Source organism: Podarcis filfolensis (assembly GCF_964270895.1).
Source record: "Podarcis filfolensis genome assembly, chromosome: 10".
Taxonomy (NCBI): Eukaryota; Metazoa; Chordata; class Lepidosauria; order Squamata; family Lacertidae; genus Podarcis; species Podarcis filfolensis.
The window spans coordinates 42,258,128-42,280,132 of record NC_139612.1 but is presented as its reverse complement, the minus strand read 5'-3'; the positions used below and the strand labels follow the sequence as shown (position 1 = coordinate 42,280,132).

General features: G+C 40.1%; 1 protein-coding gene across 3 annotated transcripts in view; it reads left to right on the top strand.

Moving 5' to 3' along the window:
• Positions 1-21,607, top strand: part of NUP205 (nucleoporin 205) — a 35,743-nt gene extending 14,136 nt beyond the window's left edge. For all 3 annotated transcript variants that reach the window (XM_083573616.1, XM_083573617.1, XM_083573618.1), the window contains exons 17-43: positions 354-491; positions 770-959; positions 1,752-1,872; positions 2,366-2,447; positions 2,957-3,121; positions 4,005-4,129; positions 4,434-4,548; positions 5,507-5,656; positions 6,812-6,886; positions 7,958-8,115; positions 8,641-8,721; positions 9,543-9,734; positions 10,258-10,528; positions 10,736-10,834; positions 11,366-11,514; positions 13,234-13,425; positions 14,542-14,663; positions 15,239-15,377; positions 15,509-15,635; positions 15,896-15,972; positions 16,127-16,255; positions 16,417-16,543; positions 16,998-17,164; positions 17,706-17,829; positions 19,012-19,140; positions 20,157-20,230; positions 20,801-21,607. In XM_083573616.1, coding sequence (XP_083429742.1) covers positions 354-491; positions 770-959; positions 1,752-1,872; positions 2,366-2,447; positions 2,957-3,121; positions 4,005-4,129; positions 4,434-4,548; positions 5,507-5,656; positions 6,812-6,886; positions 7,958-8,115; positions 8,641-8,721; positions 9,543-9,734; positions 10,258-10,528; positions 10,736-10,834; positions 11,366-11,514; positions 13,234-13,425; positions 14,542-14,663; positions 15,239-15,377; positions 15,509-15,635; positions 15,896-15,972; positions 16,127-16,255; positions 16,417-16,543; positions 16,998-17,164; positions 17,706-17,829; positions 19,012-19,140; positions 20,157-20,230; positions 20,801-20,953 — 3,671 coding nt within the window. In that variant the 3' untranslated portion in view covers positions 20,954-21,607. The remainder of the gene's footprint in view (positions 1-353; positions 492-769; positions 960-1,751; positions 1,873-2,365; positions 2,448-2,956; positions 3,122-4,004; positions 4,130-4,433; positions 4,549-5,506; positions 5,657-6,811; positions 6,887-7,957; positions 8,116-8,640; positions 8,722-9,542; positions 9,735-10,257; positions 10,529-10,735; positions 10,835-11,365; positions 11,515-13,233; positions 13,426-14,541; positions 14,664-15,238; positions 15,378-15,508; positions 15,636-15,895; positions 15,973-16,126; positions 16,256-16,416; positions 16,544-16,997; positions 17,165-17,705; positions 17,830-19,011; positions 19,141-20,156; positions 20,231-20,800) is intronic.
• The last annotated feature ends 398 nt before the right edge of the window (positions 21,608-22,005 follow it).

The following is a 22,005-nucleotide window of genomic DNA, read 5'->3' as shown; positions in this document are numbered from 1 at the left end:
CAGGACTTCCTCACTTCCCTCCAGTCCCCCCCCCAAAAAATTTACTCTTAGGGAACTCACTGGAGCAGATATGGGGAGGGTCTTCAGACTCAGAAAAATAGTTCTGGGGGAACCTAGCAAAGAGGAATTGACTATAGTCTAACAGGCAAACAGAATGAGCAAATACAAAGTTATAAATTCAGAGAAGAAAGTACTACAATGTAAAAAGCAGCTGGATTTTGTCATTGTTTTGAAGCTGGTATAGGAGAAGAAGGGGTGGTGACTGTATTTAGATTTGCTTCAAAAAAAAACAATGGAATTTTTTTGACAAACTATAATGCTGATATTACTGAATTGTGCTTTTAATTTTTTAGGAGAAGAAATTATAGCTTATAAACCACCTGGATTTAACCTGATGTATCATCTGTTGAATGAGTCACCAATGTTGGAACTGTGCCTTAGCTTGCTGGAAGAAGGGGTTAAACAACTAGATACCTATGCTCCTTTCCCTGGTATGTAGCAAAAATAAATTAAAAATTCAACTTAAAAAAATATTTTGATGCTACTTACTGTATAGCCAGTGAACTGAATTCTTCATTATGTAGATCCACTGCAAGGAAAGCTGTTGAATAAAAGTTGGCCATTCTTGAGTGGGGTCTTTTAATACAAACTGTGATTTATTATGGCTCTATTAATGCACATATGTAGATAGACTGCAGCATTATTTGTTTCCCTCATAAGCCTTCTAGGCATGGAAGTGGGATTGTCTTTATTTCCTTTCCTTCCACAGGAAAGAAGCACTTGGAGAAAGCTGTACAGTATTGCCTTGGCCTGCTTAATCTGACCCTACAGAAAGAGAACCTTTTCATGGACTTGTTAAGGGAAAGCCACCTCTCCCTGATTGTTACATCCCTGGAACAGCTGCTGCAAGGAATCAACCCTCGGACTAAAAAGGCAGACCATGTGGTGAATATTGCCAGGTAGAACCAATGCATTTAGAAAGACAGATGTGGTTCTAGAGAGACTGGCATAATGTGAGACCATTGTGTGCCTGTTGAGAGGTTCCTACAGCTTGCTCTGCTCCTTACACAGATTATCACTATTCAGCCCACTGCAAAGAAATCAAATATTGTCTCTGTACTGACCTGATTTTAAGGATCGGGTCCAAATTATGAATCTATTCTGAGCAGTTGCATATGTCTGAAAGCCTTTGGGGTTTCCCCTGGGTCTGCTGATGCCCTCCTTCTGTGTGTGTGTGTTGTTTTGGTTATAAATGGCTGGCATTCGGAACAAATGAGAGCTATTTGTGTATAATATGATTTAGTATCATCTATACATGTCTGATGTAGCTGCATGCAGCAGCAGCATATGAGGGTGGAGTAGGGAGAGCAGTAGCATCACCTTGCTGGTGGCAGTGGTGCTGTGTTTGTGTCAGTGGAACAGGGCAAAGCAGTGGCAGGGTTGACAACGGCAGCCCACAGGTGTGCACAGCAGTGATGGCAACCCAGAGCTTGACCTTGCTGCTGCCTCATGCCATCTCTGTCACAGTGAGCAATGCTGCTGCTGCTATTCTCGCCTCCCTTCACCTGCTTCTGCATATATATTTTTAGCCTCAATACTAATTTTTATGAATAATAATAATTTTATTATATGTACCCCACCCCAGCCACTCTGGGCAGCTTCCAGCATGGAAGCATTATTAAGGCTCCCTTTCCCCCTTTTTTCTGGCATTTCTAGTTATTGACAATTCCTATGTTCTTGTAATTTTCAAGGTATCTTTATCATGGCAATACCAATCCTGAACTGGCTTTTGAAAGTTCCAAGATCCTGTGTTGCATTTCCTGTAATTCTAATATTCAGGTCAAATTGATTGGAGATTTCACACAAGACCAGGTAACTGTTGTTACATTTGTTTTTTTATGCAAGGGAGGGGAAGAATGATGTAGCCAGCACATGCCTTTACTGTTAGAATGGTTTCTAACCAGGTCAGAGTTGTTTACATTTGTATGGTTCTCAGGACCTTCCCATCTAGTCAGCAATCAAATCTTACTTAACTTTAGCATTAAGGCTGCTTCATGTAACTTGGGATCATTTCCCAAGACTCTCTACAACTGATTTCTGGGAGGAGGAGTCTGAAGATCCTTTATGGTCTGCATATGACCATATAACTCAAAAGATCTGCATTGGCTACCTGCACAATACAAGGGCCGTTAAGATGTTTTGATGTATTAAATCCTAAAGTCTCAGGACCCAGTTTCCTGAAAGAGACTTTCTCCCTATATTGTTCTGCCTGGGCTTCAAGATAGGCAGGGGAGGTCCTAAATCAATCTGTCATTGTATAATACCTCACTATCTTCTCATTTCCATTTTTTGGTTGCAAATCCAGAATATCAGCCAGAAACTAATGGCTGGGTTTGTGGAATGTTTGGACAATGAAGCTGCTGAAGAAATCATTAATCCTGATGAAGGTATGAAAGTAGTCCATGTTTTTTGTACATTAAAATAAGCTGCAGGATAACTGAGAATGAATTATCAAGGATCCTCAGAATGTGACTATTTGCAGAACTGAAAACCATTTTATTAATATATTTTTGGCCTATAATTGAGTTCAGAATCGTGTGTCCTTTTTTCTTATTTTTATAACATTTTGGGCAAAAGGCAGAGCACTAATTTGCAAGCTAGTTTTAAAAGCAATTCTATTAAAGTCACTGCTCCACGAAATACTTTTATGTGGATGGACTGGCAATTTATACTGCTGATAATTCTTTGAGGCATGTTGACACGTGGAAATACTTTCGTGTACGCTTCCCTGCCTGGATAGGTCAACACAAGTGATTAGGCAAGTGCCTATTTTCCCTGTTGTAACAAAAATATTGTACATTATTGCAAATCATGTATGTTTCCATTAAAAGCCATTGGATATTAGAATTGAGCACTTCATGAATTTGTATCACTGATGTGTATTTTTGGTTCCCAGAACTTGAAGCTGAAAGGAAGCAGGCCCCAATTTACCATGAAACAAGGATTAACATCCTGAACCTTCTCATCGCCTCTTTGGAGTGCAGCCCACCAAATCTTGCCTTGTATCTTCTGGGTTATGAATTCAAGAAGCCTGTGAGCAACACAAACTTGCAAGACCCAGGTACATGGCTGAAGAGGGCAGGGTGGGGGAGCTGCTGTTCATATGTTGGAAGGAATCAGCTCAGTAGTAGAAGGAATTTATTTTTGCCCAGAATGGGCAGAAGTTTCACGCTCAGTAGACATAACAAAATGATCTACGTCAGGCTTCCTGAAACTTGGCCCTCCAGATGTTTTGAGACTACAGTTCCCATCATCCCTGACCACTGGTCCTGCTAGCTAGGAATCATGGGAGTTGTAGGCCAAAAACATCTGGAGGGCCAAGTCTGAGGAAGCCTGATCTACGTCAAGAGTACTTTACTGTGAGTGATTACAGCTATGACCACATGTTTCATGCCGGCCAGCTGCAAGTGAAAAGTCTTGCAAAAACCAGACACCTTGCAAAACCCGGCAAGACCCAAGAGGAGTCAGACTGAGCCAGATTTAACCCTGCTCATCAGTTGATGTGTGGGGCATTAAATCCTGCTGCTTTGGGGGTGGGAACAGGCATGCAGCAAACCCCACTCTCCCGACCATCAGCTGACATGAATGGGTGTGGCTTGGGGAAAATGGACCCCTTGGAGGGCCAAACTGGACCCCCTGGAGGACCAGGATTGGCCCACAGGCCGAAGGCTGCCCACCCCGATCTACTTGCTGTTCCGTTTGTTAATTATCTTTTCAAATTAGTAAGCAGTATTAACATTAGTGTGCTGTAGAAAGTATATATAAATTTGACAAAATGAATGAATAATTGGATCCTTGCCATAGTCCAGTTTTGATAAAATGCAATGTTAAATTAGAGTAAAATATTTGCTATTTTTGTGAAGTAAATCTTAAAAACAGGGTGATGTTTCGTTTCTATACATCATGCACAGTTTTCCCCCTAAATATGAATGTTGCATCTACAGGTGTATTGGGCTGCCCTAGAACTTGCCTACACGCTATTTTGACCATACTGGAGAATGGTACCGAAACAAGGTCTGGTCCCACAGCGGTTCAACAATCTCCTCATCTAGCAGAATTGTGTTACCAGGTATACATGATATTTCCTGTTTTAGGAAAGCTAAAATGGGGTGCTCTGTATAAATCCAATGAGCTTTCAATTTGGAGGGAATTGATTTTTTCAGTTTACTAATATAATTTCAGTTTTTAAAAAAACATTTAACATTGCAGTCCTACTCAGAAGTATGTCTCATTGAATTGAATGGGATTTACTTCCAGGTAAATGTGTATAGGATTGCATGAGTAGATCTGAGTTTAAATACAATACTTAATTAGAAATATTTTGGCTAGTATTAAAGGAAACTAATATCTGGATTTCCTTCTTGTTCAAACAGGTGATCTATCAGTTGTGTGCCTGCTCAGACACTTCAGGCCCGACAATGAGATATTTGAGAACCAGCCAGGATTTTTTGTTCTCTCAGTTGCAGCATTTACCATTTTCTGTCAAAGGTACGACTTTTCAAGTACAGTCTCATAATTTTGTTTCTAGCAAGTTATTTATAGCCTGCATTTAAGAAATTAAAAAATTGTCCAGTAGCACCTTAGAGACCAACTGAGTTTGTTCTAGGTATAAGCTTTCGTGTGTGTGCACACTTCTTCAGATACTGAACAATTTTTTTATTTTTTATTTCGACTGTGTCAGACCAACACGGCTACCTACTTGAATCTGGATTTAAGAAACATTATTTACAAGTGGCTTGCAAAATATACACAAAAAATATTAGTTAGAATATTTGTAACATCTACTTCATAAAACTAGTAAAAACAACAAATAACCCAGCATTAGCTAGAAAAAACAGATCACAACACCATTTATGTCACTCAGTCTACAACTAGTCACTGAAGACCATGACAGAATATCTTCAAGGCCCTTTTAAAAGTATTGAAGAATGAGGCATTCTGGATCTCATATAGCACTGAATAAAACTTGAAGAGACACCAGTGATCTTACATTCTTTTTTCAATTCTCATTCATTGCTTGGAAGAATCACTTCTTCTGTTTTGCCTTTTTAACAGAATTTGGAAAGTCTCGTCTTAGCAAGATTTGCAAATTCTTGTCCTGGCAGGGAGAGAAAAGTCATTTTTCCTTTTGTGTATTTGTAGGTATCTTAGAGCCACTCTGTGTGCATTATTTTTTTCTAATAAGGTGATGTCCATGTTGTGCAGTTGGAGGGCCAAGAGAATATACATTTCAAAAGCGGCTCCTCTTTTTCAGGGCTTTGCCATTAATTACATTGTGTGGAAAGCTGCTTTACATAAACAACTTCCCACATAGAGAGCAATGCCCCATTTGCTCACATTTCCAAGCAGCAGATGTGTAACAAAAATAACATGAGTCCAACCAGCAATGGTAGACTCTTCTGAAGTGTCTGTATTGCTCCCATTCTTGCCCTATCTTGACTTTCAGAGCATGAGATTCCAGCTTTGAACCAGATGTCCTGGCTAATGAAGACGGCCTCTATAGAATTGCGCGTTACTTCACTGAACCGCCAGCGTTCTCACACACAGAGACTCCTGCACCTCCTTCTGGATGACATGCCTGTCAAATCCTACTTAGGTAAATGGAGCACGGAAGGCTGCTCTAAGAATCAAAGACTGCTCATATCTAAAGGGCTCCTTTCCATTTTTTTATTACTTTCCACGTTCATATCTGAATGATATAATGCTTTCCTTACACTTTATAGTGGCTAACCTTGGAAGTAAATATAAGCCAAGGTTTCAGACCACATGAATTAGCAGTCATGTTGTGGGCCGTACTGAGCATTTATAGTACACTCTATATATTTTATAGCACTTGAGACATAATACCACACACACTATGGAATCATTATAACCTTACAATATTTTAATGCATTTATTAGGCTGGAATTTCCCTAGGTAAAGGTAAAGGTAAAGGGACCCCTGACTATTAGGTCCAGTCGTGGCGGACTCTGGGGTTGCGGCGCTCATCTCACTTTATTGGCCGAAGGAGCCGGCGTACAGCTTCTGGGTCATATGGCCAGCATAACTAAGCCGCTTCTGGCGAACCAGAGCAGCGCACGGAAACGCCGTTTACCCTCCCACCAGAGCGGTACCTATTTATCTACTTGCACTTTGATGTTCTTTCGAACTGCTAGGTTGGCAGGAGCAGGGACCGAGCAATGGGAGCTCACCCCGTTGCGGGGATTCGAACTGCTGACCTGATCGGCAAGTCCTAGGCTCTGTGGTTTAATCCACAGCACCACCCGCGTCCCGGAATTTCCCTAGAAAGCAACATTTTTAATTTTTAAAAGTCCTTTGCTAAGTTTGAATTTGTGCAACTTTGCTTTCATTCATTTGGGAAAAGCTCTCCAAGGAGTATACAAATAAAATTTTCAGTGAAACACAGCTAAAATCCATAAACTGATTTAAAACAAATATGCATTAAACTATCATAATTGAAAGCAAAGATAAAATCGAGAACTTTAACAACAAATATTGGTAATTAAATAATGTCTGAATATGCTTGCTGAAGCAGAAAATTTTCAGCAGCAATCTAGCACAATATAGTGAGGGTGACTGCTTAATGTCATTAAACAGGGAGGTCCAAGCCACACTAATGAAATGCCTCCTCATATGGAGATCATGTGACACTTGTAAAAGTGCAAGATCTGCAGATCAAAGTGATCAAATAGGTCCACATGGGGCAAGGCAATCTCTTAAGTAAACTTTTTCAAAATTTCAATCCTCTTAGCTGAAGGTGAAGGAGGCATAGAAGATGAAAGCCGGTCTGTTAGTGGGTTTCTTCATTTTGATACTGCCGCCAAAGGTAAGTCTCGTTGTGGCTGGTTTACTCAGTCCTTCTACTCTGGATTAGAACCTGAGCAGTCTGTGTCCTGTCTTTGCTTTTGCTTATATTGAGAAATTGGTGGCTATGAGCCAGGTGAATTAATTTAACTGTAAACTATTGTTTCAATGTTGTGTCAGCGATCTAAAACACAACTGTTTCATGTACAGCAGGCATGAGCTATAAATCTGTATACTAATTTGCAGTTTGTTGGGCTGTTTATTGCACCTCCCGGGGTCTTTTTAAATAACCCTTTTTGTGGTCAGTGTGACAGAGCTCCTGGTGGGGGGGCAGGGAGAGAGAGCCTCAACAAACACTATTGCAATCAAACTGCTGTGTGCATGACAATATCTTGGTAGGATAGGGTTGTACAAGTCCAGGATCTGACTATATGTCAAAGACAGGGGACCTCTGTCTCACAGGCTAGATTTGGCCCATCAAGTCTCCCCATTTGGCTCGCCAGGCTGTTTTCTCCAAACCGTGCCTACCTGCCATATGTAAAGTGTGGGGCAAGTAGAGATGTGACAGAAGAAAGCAAGATGGAACTTCCTCTATATCAGCTGGTGCATGGGGAGTTCAATTCTGCTTGGTTCAGGAGCACAAAAGACATCTCGTATGGGGAACTTGCGCGCTCCAACCTTGCAGAGAGCAGGATTGAATTCACCATGCATCAGCTTTTGTGTGGGAAGTTCAGTCCTGCTTGTTCACTAGCTCTCCCCATCACTGTTAGGCTAACACTGAGAGGGGGGCAGGACCACCCACCTGTCCATCACTTGATGTCATTTGGCCCAGAGGTTGAGGGTGGAATGAAATATCTGGCCCTCCAGGCCAAAAGGTTTTCCCACCCTGCTGTAAGTAGATATTTGTGCCTACATCTAACATTTCAGGTTTAAATGTTTCCCTTTTTATATATAGAATTTACGGAAACCATTAGGAACAAAATTAAATTATAATCAGAAAGCTCTTTCCATTAAAGCTGCTTTAACTTCTGTCTTCAGAATTCAGTTAAACTCTGATTCTTCCATTTCTGAATAGATTTTTTCCCTTCCTTAGTACGCAGGAAGGTCTTGAGCATCCTAGACTCAATTGACTTCAGTCAAGAGATCCCAGAACCTTTGCAGCTGGATTTTTTTGACCGTGCTCAAATTGAGCAGGTCATTGCCAACTGCGAGAACAGAAGTGCACGTGGACCAGTTATCTGCAATGTCAAGGTGAGCAATTTCTAGAAACCTCTGTACCTGGCTTCACAGTTTAAGGGTGTAGTGCAGCAAACATTATGTATATTCAGTATGTATATTTTTTATTTCTGTGGAAGATTTTTTGATAAAACCTTAACTCTCCCACTGACTTCAGTATGTCAGCATTTACATTAGTAGCCTCTCAAATGTGAGAATTAACATTGGAATAATTTATATAGGCTTTTATTTACATACCTGATAGTGATATGGTTATCTTCAGGTTCATACCACTGTTGTGCCAGCTTCTTTACAAAACACAGTGCCTTATATTGAATGTCTTAAAAGGAAAGCTGACATTTCAAGTTGAACATTGTTGTATTTTCCTGGGCCTGTTTCATTTAAGTTGAACTGGGATGGAAATGAAATTGTGGACCCAAATATGAAATGAATGAAGTGAATCAGAAAGGGAATTAGCAGTGTTTTCATGTTCACAGTTGTCTCCAAATTTTACACATAATAGATTAACAAAAGACACCACTTTCCGTTCTTCAATTCTAGCATCTCCACAAAGTTCTGATTGCTGAAGTTAATGCCCTACAAGGGATGGCAGCCCTTGGGCAGAGACCTTTGCTCATGGAGGTAAGACCACTTAAAATGTGTAAGCTTGATTGAAACCTGGGAAGTTGCCATATACAGAATCCATTTATTGGTCCATTTATCTCAGCATTGTTGACACTGACTGACTTCAAGCAAGGGCCCTACATGGAGATGCTAGGGATTAAACCCAGGACTTTTTTTTGACATGCATAGCATGTGCTCAACCACAGTTGTGGCCATTTCTTGAAAAACAGCTGCACGGATTATTTTACTACTAATTGTTTTTTTGGAAGAGCCCAATATCTGTCATTCATTTATATAGCTCTTTTCACTTTATAAATGCTTTCAGATAAATTACTTTGCAATACTTCATTTATTGTGTCAGCAGGGCTTGGATGTAGGTAGCGCTGGCAATTCTCGTCTTCCCTAAGGCCACCCAGTGACCGTGATGCTGGTTTCACGATGAAGCAGAGCATCGCTTCTAAGGAAAACTGAGACTGAGAATTCTGCTGCCCAGAAGGGGTGCATAGAAAGCAATTTGAGTTGCTATTTAAAGGGAATCTCAATGGGGAGACAACCCACATTCCTCTGATGGCATTCCCCCCCCTTTTAAGCAGCTCCCTGGCAAAATCCTCAAGCTGCTTTTGAAACTTGGCTGAGTTTGAAAGGCAGTCTTAGGGTTTCTTGGGCAACTGCGGAGAACGCAAACATGTGTGCACAATCCCTGCTTGATTATAGGCCAAGGGTATAATATAAATTAACTTTCTCAGAAGCTACTTTTTAGATATGTCCTTTGCAACTTTGTTTAAAAATAGAGCCTTTTTTTGGTCTCCTATGAGATAACCCTTTCCTTGACCGTCCAGGAAATCAACACAATTCTCCAGTATGTTGTGGAACGGAACAAGCTCCTTCAGTGTCTCTATGCTAAGCGGCATGCTCTGGAGTCCTGGAGGCAGTTGGTGGAAATCATATTAACTGCCTGCCCACAGGACCTTATACAACCTGAAGATAGGCAGCTTATTATCCGTGATCTCTTACAAGATTTGCATGACAAGGTAAGTCCCTTGAAATGACATGGTATGGTGACGCTGATGGCCAGTTTGGGTGTCCATTTTGAGTTTTTTAAAATGCACAGTTGAATTATGAAATATCCAATGGTTTCCAATCCATTCATATTTACCAGCAATTTCCCCTAACAAAATCTATGTTCTCTGAGTCAGCTATGCCACTTATTTAGCTTTTGTTACTGTTGCTTCCCAACTTCACTTTACAGACTTTTTAACACTTACTCAAGGGAGGTTTGGGAGGCTGGATATGGGCTTTTGAATGTTCTTGGATTGTCATAGCTGTACTTTTTGGATCCAATCAAAGTAGAGAGTTTGGGGGGCAGGATCCAGCAAGGAGATCAGTGTTTCTGTACCACACACTGCTTCATGATTGAGACACATTTGTCTCATTGCTATTTAAAATTGAACATTCTGCTTACAGTGATTTGTATTATAGATGCCTATAGAAATTATGCAGACGTGTATCACAAGCATGTACCAAAATAGCAACTCTTCCTTTTGTTCCCGTAAGATCCTGAATGACGATGCTGCTCAGGAGTTAATGCCTGTTGTGGCCGCAGCCGTGTTCACCCTGACCGCCCACTTAAGTCAGTGTGTGCGAACGGAGCAAAAGGAGCCATTTGCCGTCCCTTTGCCCGGGCACTCGCAGTTTGTCTTGATGCTGGATGGTTCTTTCACAACACCACCTGGTTCTGAAGGCATGGTGGTGGGATTCGCCTCTATCGGAGACTCTTCTCTACATATCATATTGAAAAAGATTCTGGATTTCATTCTGAAAACAGGTAATTGTTAATGGCCACTTTAAAATAGTTTCCATAATCTTTGGAGCAGTTGGTTGATGTGCTCCCCAGGTTCTATGGAAAGAGATTGGCGTGTGCATTACAAAAGCCAACATTCTGTAAATAAGTTGAGGTGGATAGCAACAGAAGAATGGTTTATGTTTGCTGTCTTTTTCCACAGTATAAATACCCTTTTTTCTGTCTGAGCAGGTGGTGGCTTCCAGCGAGTGAGAACACATCTGTATGGATCACTGCTTTACTACTTGCAGATTGCTCAGAGACCAGATGAACCAGACACCCTAGAAGCAGGTAGAATACAAAATGGTGATGAAAAGAGAACATGCGCTGCATTTGCAACTATATTTGATCTCTTTATATGACCAGAGTTCACAGTCCCATACTTCCCCCCATTCTCCATCAGCAATAATAATTTTATTTCTGGGGTTTTTTCAGCCTTCCCAAAGCCATTATTTCCCAGTCCCATATATGTATGAAGCTGACTGGTCAGTTTTATTTCATGCCCCATTTCCAGCCTTTGATTTCATCTATGTTCATAGACTGCTGTGACCCAAAAGCGTGAATGGTTAATTTTCTTCTGTCACGAGCACATTTCCATTGAAGGCATCTTGTGTTCTTTCACTGAAGTAAATTGTGTGTGTTTCCCATCAGAGATCATCCGAAGAAGATTTTTTGTTTGTATTTTGTTACAAGTAACATTCTTTGCTGAGGGATCTGTTTTCTCATTTGAACATTCCAACTAAAATGCTCTCCTCTTCCCCTGCCTATAAAGGCAAATGTAGTTGTTCGCCTTTAATTTTGTCCTTTTCTTCCTCTTTATAGCCAAGAAGACCACGTGGGAGCGTTTAACAGCGCCTGAAGATGCTTACAGTAAATTGCAGAGAGAAAACATGGCAATTATTGAAAGCTATGGTTCTGCCCTAATGGAGGTGGTCTGCCGAGATGCCTGTGATGGTCATGAAATTGGACGGGTAAATAAAATAAGATATTCTGTATTTTAATTTTAAACAGGTTCAGGTCACAATTTGGGGAGAAACACATACTGATGTCTTAATTTTGGAACATTCAAATATTTATTAAAGAATTACTTGACAGTTTAGGATTTTTTAAAAAGAAGTTTAGTAAGTCTTTCATATCTTACATACTTGCATTTGATAATTATAACGCTTTCCTTGTTACATCATTCAGTTTTTACATTTGGAAAAAAATGACTGCATTTGTACTTAAAGTTGGTTCTATAGCAGAAAAGGTAGTAGATAATGAAGAGTGAACATAATGTAAGCTATGAAGGTTGGGAAAGAATGCCCAGTGTTTACTCTTGTTCTGTTCTTCATTTTTAAAGCAGTCCATATAGTTTCAATGTAATTTGCCAGTTTGTGAAGAAACACAGTTAATGATTAATAGCATGTACATAATCATGACCAACCAAACTGGACATTATAAAGAAAAGGTTTTTGCCACTAAAAATAGCATCTACATTTGCCATCCCCCTTGATAATGTCTACCCAACTCTTGATATCACAGCAGTCAGTGATCTAGTGTGGGGGTAGGTTAAATGCATGTTTTCCTAGACATTTCTTAAATCTGCAGATTAGTGGCCCATTCACAGATTTTATTTACTATCAGAACTTTTAAAATAATGTCATTTGAAAACAAGAAAATTTCACTAGTTTTTGCTTGTGTGGAGATTTCTTGGAACTAGCACAGCAGCAACCCCCATAGAGCACTTCTGAAACTGGGACATCGTTTTTCTCTCATTTTGCATTCTCGCAAGATATGCCGCTGCAGCTGTAGACTAATAACTTCATATAGTACAATATTTGTTGCCATGCTTGCAAATGTAAAACATTAAAGTATTAGGAGCCAGTATCATCTTAGCTAGTCTGCAGATATTGTATATTCCCATTATTTCAACATAGTTAGTAATACCCTGTTTTTAAATAAGCTGTAGCAGATATTACTGTATTTTTCGCCCTATAGGACGCACTTTTTCCCCTCCAAAAATGAAGGGGAAATGTGTGTGCGTCCTATGGGGCGAATGCAGGCTTTCGCTGAAGCCTGGAGAGCGAGAGGGGTCGGTGCGCACCGACCCCTCTCGCTCTCCAGGCTTCAGGAAGCTATCCGCAAGCCTTGGGAGCCCACGGGAGTTCCCGTCGGGCTCCCTACGCATGCGGATAGCAGCCTGCATCTCGAAGTTGGGGGCGCGCTGCACAGCACGCCCCGGGCTTCGGTTCCCCGACCTGGTTTGGAGGCTGGCAGTGGGGAGAAGCGCGCTGTCCCCCGACCTGGTTTGGAGGCTGGCGGCGAGGAGAAGCACACTTCTCCCCGCCGCCAGCCCCACAAGCTCGGGGGACAGCGTGGAGGCGCAGCACACCTTCCTGCTGTCCCCCGACCTGGTTTGGGCTTCAGGCAGATATCCGCAAGCCGTGGGAGCCCGGCGGGAAGTCGCGCCGGTCTCCCAAGGCTTGCGGAGAGCTGCCTGTTCTGGGGGTTGGGGTCGGGGAAAGCCTGAGCTTCCCCCGCCCCAGCCCCGCGCCTGGGGGGGAAATATTTTTTTTTCTTTATTCCCCCCCCCCCAAAAAAAAAACTAGGTACGCCTTATGGGCCGGTGCGCCTAAGGGGCGAAAAATACGGTAGATAATTTTTGTATCCTTTCTTGAGGAATTTAATCTTTCATTTTTGTTTTTCAGATGCTAGCACTAGCCTTACTTGATCGCATCATCTCTGTAGATAAACAGCAGCAATGGTTGTTGTATCTCTCCAACAGTGGCTATCTAAAAGTACTTGTAGATAGCCTAGCAGATGATGACCTCAAGCTGCAAAGCTTACTTACACCCCAGCCTCCTCTTCTTAAAGCACTGTACACCTATGAGTCAAAAATGGTAAGATCTTAATAACTGTTCAGTGACCTGGGGTCCACACAGCCAAATCCTGGATTAATAATCCAAGATAAGCATGAGCATCATGAACCTGCATACAGCCCCTTTGTGCAAGTAAATAAACAAGCAGGGAAACCACAGTTAACCAAAGCTTCCTGTTACATGCAAACTGGGAATTGGGGTGTATGGCATCCAAACATGCCAAGGTTTGTAAGGCAACTTTAAAACGTGGTTTCATATCATGGCATGTTTGGGAGCCAGTGTTCCTAGTTTGTGTGTAATGGCAAGCTATGGTCAGTTGTAGCTTCTTGGCTTGTTTCTCTATTTGTATGGCAGGAGGAACCAGGGCAAGAGCAAAAGAAACTGTGTGTGGGTACATAGACCTCATGCATAACCTGGCTTAATAAGTGTTGTGTCACATCAGGGTTCCTATTACAAATATTAGCTAGATAGAGATGTCTTATTCTCATACTTCTTATAGCTTACTGGTATAAAACACAGGGTGTTCTCCTCTCCACTTGGAGGAAAGTGATGGTGTGGCAGGTTGCTAGACTAGGACTCCTACTTCCATCCTAGCTTTTCTCCACTTCTGTACATAGCAAGTTCTGGATCTGCTCTGCTGTACTGGATCAGGCGAGGTTTTCCCTTTCTGCTCCTCAGCAGTTGGTTGTCTTTTAAGGGGCAGTAGCCTGTATAGCCAGTATCCAAAATCTGAAAACCTAATTCCACATGTGGAGGTTGCTTAAGAATTACATTTCTTGACCTGCAGCTCTTCCACCCCCACCCAGTTCTGCATGGCAAGTTGTCTCTGAGAAGCATTTCAAATGCAGTTTATGACATGTTATGGGGGATCAGTTCATAGAAAAAAACCTCTCAGCAATTTCTTAGATTAGTGCAACACCATGTGTTATTCCAAGTTGCTTTTAAATCCTAGAATTCTAAATAAGTGTATTTTAAATCATGTCCATTGGATGTGTTAAATAAACAAATTTAATTCAGTTTTTGTGTTTTAACTTGAGAGCATGTTTTAAGGTTGCTGACAGAAAAATACTTAAACAAAAATATTGTCCTATGTTCTTTTTGAAATTCATTTTCTTTATTTTTTACAATATGTTTCAGGCATTCCTGACCAAAGTGGCCAAAATACAGCAGGGAGCACTAGAGTTACGTAGATCTGGAGTGATTGTGAAGCTTGCCCAGTGTCAGGTATATGACATGCGACCAGAAACAGATCAGCAGGGGTAAGTGTCATACAATTTGTCCTCAGAGTTATGTCCCAAGTTGCGAACACATCACAAGAACAAAACCTCTCAATGCCGAGGCCCCACTCTGTGTTTTACAACGATTAACATTTATATGCCTTCATTGAATTCATGCTGCTGTGTCAGGAAGGATCCTATCCAAACAGGTATAAGTATATTAGTAATAGTGCGTGTTTGCTGGAGATGTGGTACAAAATTATTTCACTATAAGTAGCTCTGCAGCCTTTGACTCCTGTGCTGCACTGTTGATAGGAACAAGCCTCTCTTGAAATGACTGTGCCATAAGATTTGGACTCCCTCCATGCAGACTGAGGGTGTAAATATGTGAATCAATTATATTTCTTAAAGCTATGTCAGTCTCCTCCACATCTTTGATTCTTCAAAGGAGGACAAACTATGGGGAGCTCCTGGAACCCACTGGACTTTTGCTACCACTCGACAGAGAGTGGGGGCAGCGCTCAGCTTTCATAACTTTATGTTCTGATGAGTTGCTGTGATGTTTTTTTAATCTACCAGTTAGTTATTTCTCATTTTCTTTTATTTCCTTTCTTCAGAATATTTGGAATGCGAGAAACCCCGGTCTTTATTCCTGCTCCTGTAGAACGCTATCGCCAGATTCTTCTGCCAGCTCTTCAGCTGTGCCAGGTCATCCTCACATCAAGTATGGCAGAGCACGCACAGGCTGCGGGACAGGTAAGGGGAAATGCAAGAAATTCCTAGCGGTGTCGGCTATTCATTACTGTTACTCCTTCCCATAGCAGACTTCATGTTTTATGTTTTGTTATTAATTTTATTTCTGTATATACTTTCTTGTTTCGTTATAGGTTTTGCAGTTCCTAATATCACATTCAGACACTATCCAAGCAATCTTGCGGTGTCAAGAAGTCAGTGTGGGCTCCTTGCAAGAACTGGCCTTGCTGACTGGGATAATCAGCAAAGCTGCTCTGCCTGGTGGGTACCTTTGGCAGCCAGTTTATAGCCATTCTAATCATTGACTTTGTTAGATAAATAGAAGCAATATCTCTTTCACCGAACTAACTTATCTTTGTAAAAGTGTGTGCAAACTTTTGACTTGCATAGAACTGAATAGACACGGAAAGTTCACAAAAACTCCTGGGCTAATGTTTATGTGTCACTTATTTGATTATGCATTCTAACCAGAAGAAGAATAAAAATAAGTATTGAGCCCCCATTGTATTATATTTCATTAGGTGCACTAGGTGATTTTGACCTTGATGTTACTGAAGGGATGCAGATTGAACTGCAAGGACATATTGGGCGATTTCAGGTATGCAATTTTATGATCACAACAACTGTTTTGTGTTAATGGTTTGAATTCAACTCCCGCCTCCCTGGCATGACAGACATGCAATAGATATCAAGCAGCTATACCTGGCAGGCAGAAACAGTCATCAGTTTCTCTACATTCCTTTGATTTTCAGCGCCAGTGCTTGGGCCTCCTATCAAGGTTTGGTGGTGGTGATAGATTGCGTCAGTTTAAGTTGCAAGACGATCAAGCAGAGGGAGGCAAAGTGAACAAGAGAGATGAAATTGAACTGGCCATGCAACAGGTGAGCCTCTGCTGATTAATACAACTAAAAGTCCCTTTTTCACAATGGTAAAATGTCTGTTTCTTCTTTTTTCTCCCATTATCCTAAGGATGTGGTAGAAGTGACCATGCCTGCACTTTGTACTTGATTGCTGTTAACTTGCTTTTTATATTCCTCTGCAGATCTGTGCCAATGTGATGGAATACTGCCAGTTGCTGATGATGCAGTGTGCCCCCACCTTTGAGCACACAGTTTGCCTCTTCACTCCTAGCCTGTCTGAGACCACTAATCGAGATGGACCTCGACAAGGTTGGTTTGTGGTTTTACTGGTGTAGAACAGGGACTGTATTCCAGAAGCTGAGTTAACACTGGCAAGAAGTTAACGAACCTTGGCATGTTCTTTCTCATATACTGAAGATTCCCTTTACATCGTGTTATGAAATGCCGCAGAAAAGTTTGAGAAATTTTCTATGGCGGATCAGGCTTTTAAAGAGCTTATTTATTATTATATCTTATATATCAGTCTTATATCTTGCCAGCAGTTTTATATGACAGAAATAGTAATTAGGCTTTGAAAATACTGCCTGGATAGCCATATTTGGTTGTGTGAAACATCTATCACAAAATAAGTAATGTGGTTACATGAATTTATCTTCCAGTTTATGCATTAAATTAATTTCAAGGTTTATAAATTTAGGCTTTAACTACTTCCCCTCAGGGAATTTAAGCTAATTTTTTTAACTTGGATTGTAATCTGTTTTAGATCCACAAGCAGCGGTGATTCCTTATTGGCGTTTGCCTGGCTTGGGTATCATTGTCTATCTGTTAAAGCAGAGTGCCAATGACTTCTTCAGTTACTACGACAGCCATCGTCAAAGTGTTAGCAAGTTGCAGAATGTGGAGCAGCTGCCACCAGATGAGATAAAGGAGGTAACCAACTTCAGTTCTCTTTGAGTCTCCTTCAGATTTATTATGCAAAAGAATGTATCATTATTGTAAATAACCAGTTGGTGAAGGAAAGCTTAGTAAATGTATCAGTGGCCATAACATTATTCCAAGATTCAAGAAAACCATCCTGCTGGGTTTTTCTTTCAACGTCTATATTCATACTTACTAACTCTCAGAAGGGCTAGCGTGAGGTAAACATTCCGGGTTTAGACAAATCTAAACATTTTTATTTTCCCTGATAGAATAAGATGACATAATTAAACTATTTCCCCCTATCAAACTTTGCAGAGATCATCAAGTTAGGGATTAGTTTGTCTGAAAATATGTAAATTGATTTCTTTTAAGAAAAAAAGTAGTCATGAATCCAATGCTTCCTATTAACATGTTTTTAAGTTTTCTGTAAAATAGGATAAAGTCAGACTTTCTGTGTAGTGGAGTCTGTAGGGCTCCTACACATTTTAGTGAACAGCTACACAGTAGTATGTCTAGTATGTCTTTATATGTCTGTTTGTTCTTTTCACAGTTGTGCCAGTCAGTTATGCTTGCTGGAGTAGACAAAATTTCTACTACCCAAAAATACATCTTGGCAAAGCGACGGTTGGTGAAGTTGATCAACAATCGAGCCAAGTTGCTTTCTCTGTGTTGCTGTATCTTTTGATAATTATGATGAGACACTGAAATTTTTACTGGTGAAATTTCTAAGTCAGCTTTTTAAAAAAATTGGAAATTCAGAACTTGTTCATGAAATCTGAGGGAGAGAGGGGCTTATTCGTCAATCTTCACACTTTAAATATTGACTTTTCTAGATCATGAAACCTTGCAGGGTATGGTACCCAACTAAGCACTCACTCCTTGCAAACCTGAACTTGCGATGTTTACTTACAGATAGATGGAAGTGTCTCCTTCATTCAGATATGCGGTTAACAATGAATAATTTATATCACAAAACTGCATTATCACTGGTCTAAAAACTAGATGCAATGCCCTTCAAATTTATCAGAATGAATTTTACAGTGTAACATAAGAAAATGTCAAAACCTTGTTTTTGGTTACTGATATGAAACTCATTTCCAAACAGTGGAATGTAGTAAAAGAGAAGGTTCGGCCCCTCTTTAAGAGGCAGAAGTAGTTTCTGGTCTTAAGGGTTTCTTAATTTCTTTTTTGTTTGTTGGACATGTAATGCAAAACTATTAAATTGTTTAATGCTTTATTAGTGTGTGTTGGTGGTAAGGTGGCCTGCAGTTTCTTCTTACACGTGTTTGTTTGGGAAATTACCATTGCAGTGCCTTCTCTGTGACTTTGGAACCCGCCTCCCTAGGGAAGCTAGACAGGCTTCCTTCCTTCTTGTTCCAACAGCTTTTGGGAATTGACTGATTTTAAATAAAGGACTAGTGCTGTGCTGTTGCTTTTTTGTAATTATGTATGTTTGATAGAATTCAAGCTAATTACATATAAAAAATCTGTTTCAATGTTTAATTTTTCTATGTTTTTAGTGGTTTTGGTTTTATCTGTAAGTTGCCTTGAGTCCTGTCAGGGAAAAAGGCAGAGTATAAATATGATGGTGTTTATGGTGATGATAACAATAGGACAGTATCAACAACAGTTTTGTCTCCTACCTGTGTTTTGGAAATATGCATGAATGTTGTGGGGAAAGACCTGCCCTGGAGAAATGTGGTCTTGTTTGTGTTAGTACTTAAAGATGGTTAAGTTTTCTAGAACAATGTTGAGACAATATAGGGGTTCTTAGGAGCCCTCATTTCCAAATTCTCTCTCTCTCTCTCTATATATATATATATATATGCATTTTCCTTTACTAGAAATGCTTGCAGATATTATAGAAACGTGCCTTTTCATTCTTTGGCGGCACCTAGAACACTATCTGCTACACTGTACCCCTACGGATTCTCAGGATTCTCTTTTGGCCTCCAGGAATCGAATCAAGAGCAGAAGATTACAAGGTAATTTTCCTCAGACTTTTAGGGGTTCTTGTGTTATGCTGTGTGATTAAAGTTACACACTAGGTTATGACAGTGTAATTAAGAATTCTGAATGGTTTTTAGCCTGCTTTAGTAAGTTTAGTGGTGACAATTTTTTATTCAGTCATAAACATTACTTTTATTTGGTGCAAGCAGTATGTGTTTGAATGCAGTTTTGGCTATTGCTGCACCACAGTAGTGCAGGGAGGGATTTCTTGCATTGATTGGACTGATTTTAATTGAATTATCAAACACAGCTGCATTAAAAATAGATGTCTCTTGTTCAACAAAATGTACACTGAAGTACTTTATTATTTTGTTAAGTTCAGCAAACTTGTTGAATGTTGTAAAGTTTTGAGCTACCTCCTCAAGAGGTGAACTCAATAGGTCCTTTCAGGAGGAGTCCTTTGGGGACTAGCCAAGTAGTTTTATGGGGGTGGTAGATGGGCAACAGGTAACATTGATAAGGGAGTTTGATGGGGAGAGATTCCACCAACAAGGTTCAGATCACCCAAGTCATGTTTCCTCTCAGTTCAAAAGAAAGAGTTGACTACCTTTTTCCTATATAGTGTGGAATCTTTGTTTGTGCCCCCATGTGTTCAGATACTTTATGGCACTGATTTGTGGGTTGCGGAAGCTTAATGATCCCACCAGCTGAAGCCAGGTGTATTAATGTTGCACCTGCATACAAGTCACAGAAATTCAGATCGTGGCTTTGCCAAGTTGAAAGCTAGAGGTTGACTTAAAGGAAAACCAGTTTGGTTGCCTGGGACAAGTAAGTCACTTCTACCTGTATGTTTTGGTATAGAGAGGCAATTACTGCATAGACAAAACAAGCTAGAAATCTTAAAGCACAATCCTATCATATCTACTAAGCTGAAAGTGCTCTTGAGTTCAGTGGCACATAGGCTACAGTCCTATAAATTGTTTTATGTTATACATTTTGAAAGCTTGTTTTGTACCTAAAAATAGCTATTGTCATTTTTTTAAATTCCAAGATACCTTCAGTTCAGATCCTAACTTCGATTTTAAAAGTGGATTGAGCAGAGTGAGCCAACTTGATATAGATCAGGTAAGATCTTTCAAATAGTCTTTTCTGGAAACAGTGGCTCAGTTCACACATAATGCTAAGCTAAACCCTGGTTTAGTGTGATGTGTGGACTCCTGAAGAAGAGGCTGCACCTACTCCTCTTCTGCTTTGACTTTATCTGCTCCAGACAAACAAGCTGTAATCTAGTTCATTTTTCAATTTGGGAAGAAACATAGAATAAATTCTGATGAACTTGTAGAACATCATTCATGCTTCCCATTATATCTTGCATAATTACTGAAGATGACTAGTTACATTTCCACTTCTGGATGAGAGATCCTTCTGAAATAAAATTTAAAAGGAGTACATTGTTAAGATTACAGTTATCCCTGATCCTTTGATTTTTTTCCTAACAGAGCTTGAGAAATAACTCATTGAGACCAATGTTTTATCATTCAGGGGTTTGTGATATGCCTTCCCCTCACAAAGCCACATAACTTTAATTAGACTTTTTATGAGAGCTGGTATTTCTAAATAAGAGAGAAATGTATGTTTGTTTAAAAAGAAGGTGTAATGAACAGAAGTTACATGATTTTTTCTCCACTTCTCCAGCTTCAGATTGAAGCCATCAACAGTTTTGGGGAATCGCTGCAGAAGAAGCTCCTTGACATTGAAAGCCTCTATTCTAAGGTCCGATCACGCTACACTTTCATTCAAGCACTCGTTAGACGTATCCGTGGACTACTGAGGCTATCAAGGACCTGAAGACTTATGCTTTTGCCTCACTGAAGTTATTTTTTGTACAAGTGTCATTTTCTAAATTATGGTCAAAACTATTTTGCTATATTTTTTCATTCAAATAATGAATCAGTTTTGTGTAATTCTTTCTATTTCCACCTATTGAAGGGGGGGGGAATAAACATTTTTTAAATTACATACATACATACATACATACATACATACATACATACAATCATCTTGAGCAGAAGCAAAAAACAAAACTATTATGGAAAGATGTAATTTAAAAGAACAAATTAGATCAGAAATGGGATCTTGGCTGATTTTTCACAGCTGTAACAAGTACAAACCATGCCGATGGGAATAAAGATTGTTTTTTGGGATTCATTTCTTTGATGATTGCCAAAATAGATGTAGAAAACCAACCAACCCACTTCATAAGTAGCCACTCTCCACATCAGCTGTACTGTTGCCTTACTGCTTCCAAAAGAGAAGTAGTAATAGTTTTGTAGTTTTGTATAATATGCAGTTAGGGATAAAGGGAAAGCAATGTATCCTGGGGAATCTAGGTTACCAGATTTTACTTATTTTATTGTGTACGTATTCACTGTGAAAACTTCTCCATTCAAAAGTGGATGATGTGCTTAAACCATTAAAATCCTTACTGATTTTAAAACTTAACCCTCATGTCACTCTATCCCTGTTCATCAAAAATGTGAGAGAAATATGAGGTGTTACTTCCAGAACAGTCTTTTTTAAATAAGGCCACAAAAGCCTACCAAAACAAAACAAAAAGATTCTTCAACCTGCTGTGGGCTGGCTGTTGAAGAACATTTCTCTGCTGGGCACAAAGAAATGATTGAGTGCTCATTCACCTGCATGCAATTCCATGTTGCCTAATTACCAGCTGAATGTTTTAATTACAAGGCTGTTCCAGACTATACTTCCAGGGGACTTGACAGCTGCAGGTTATCCCTGTGTGCACCCTTGAGGATCTTAACCTGATGCATACATAGTAGAGTGCTATTGTTTTTTTTCTAAAAGCTTATCATGAAACACTTTGGCTGAGGGCAATGTTG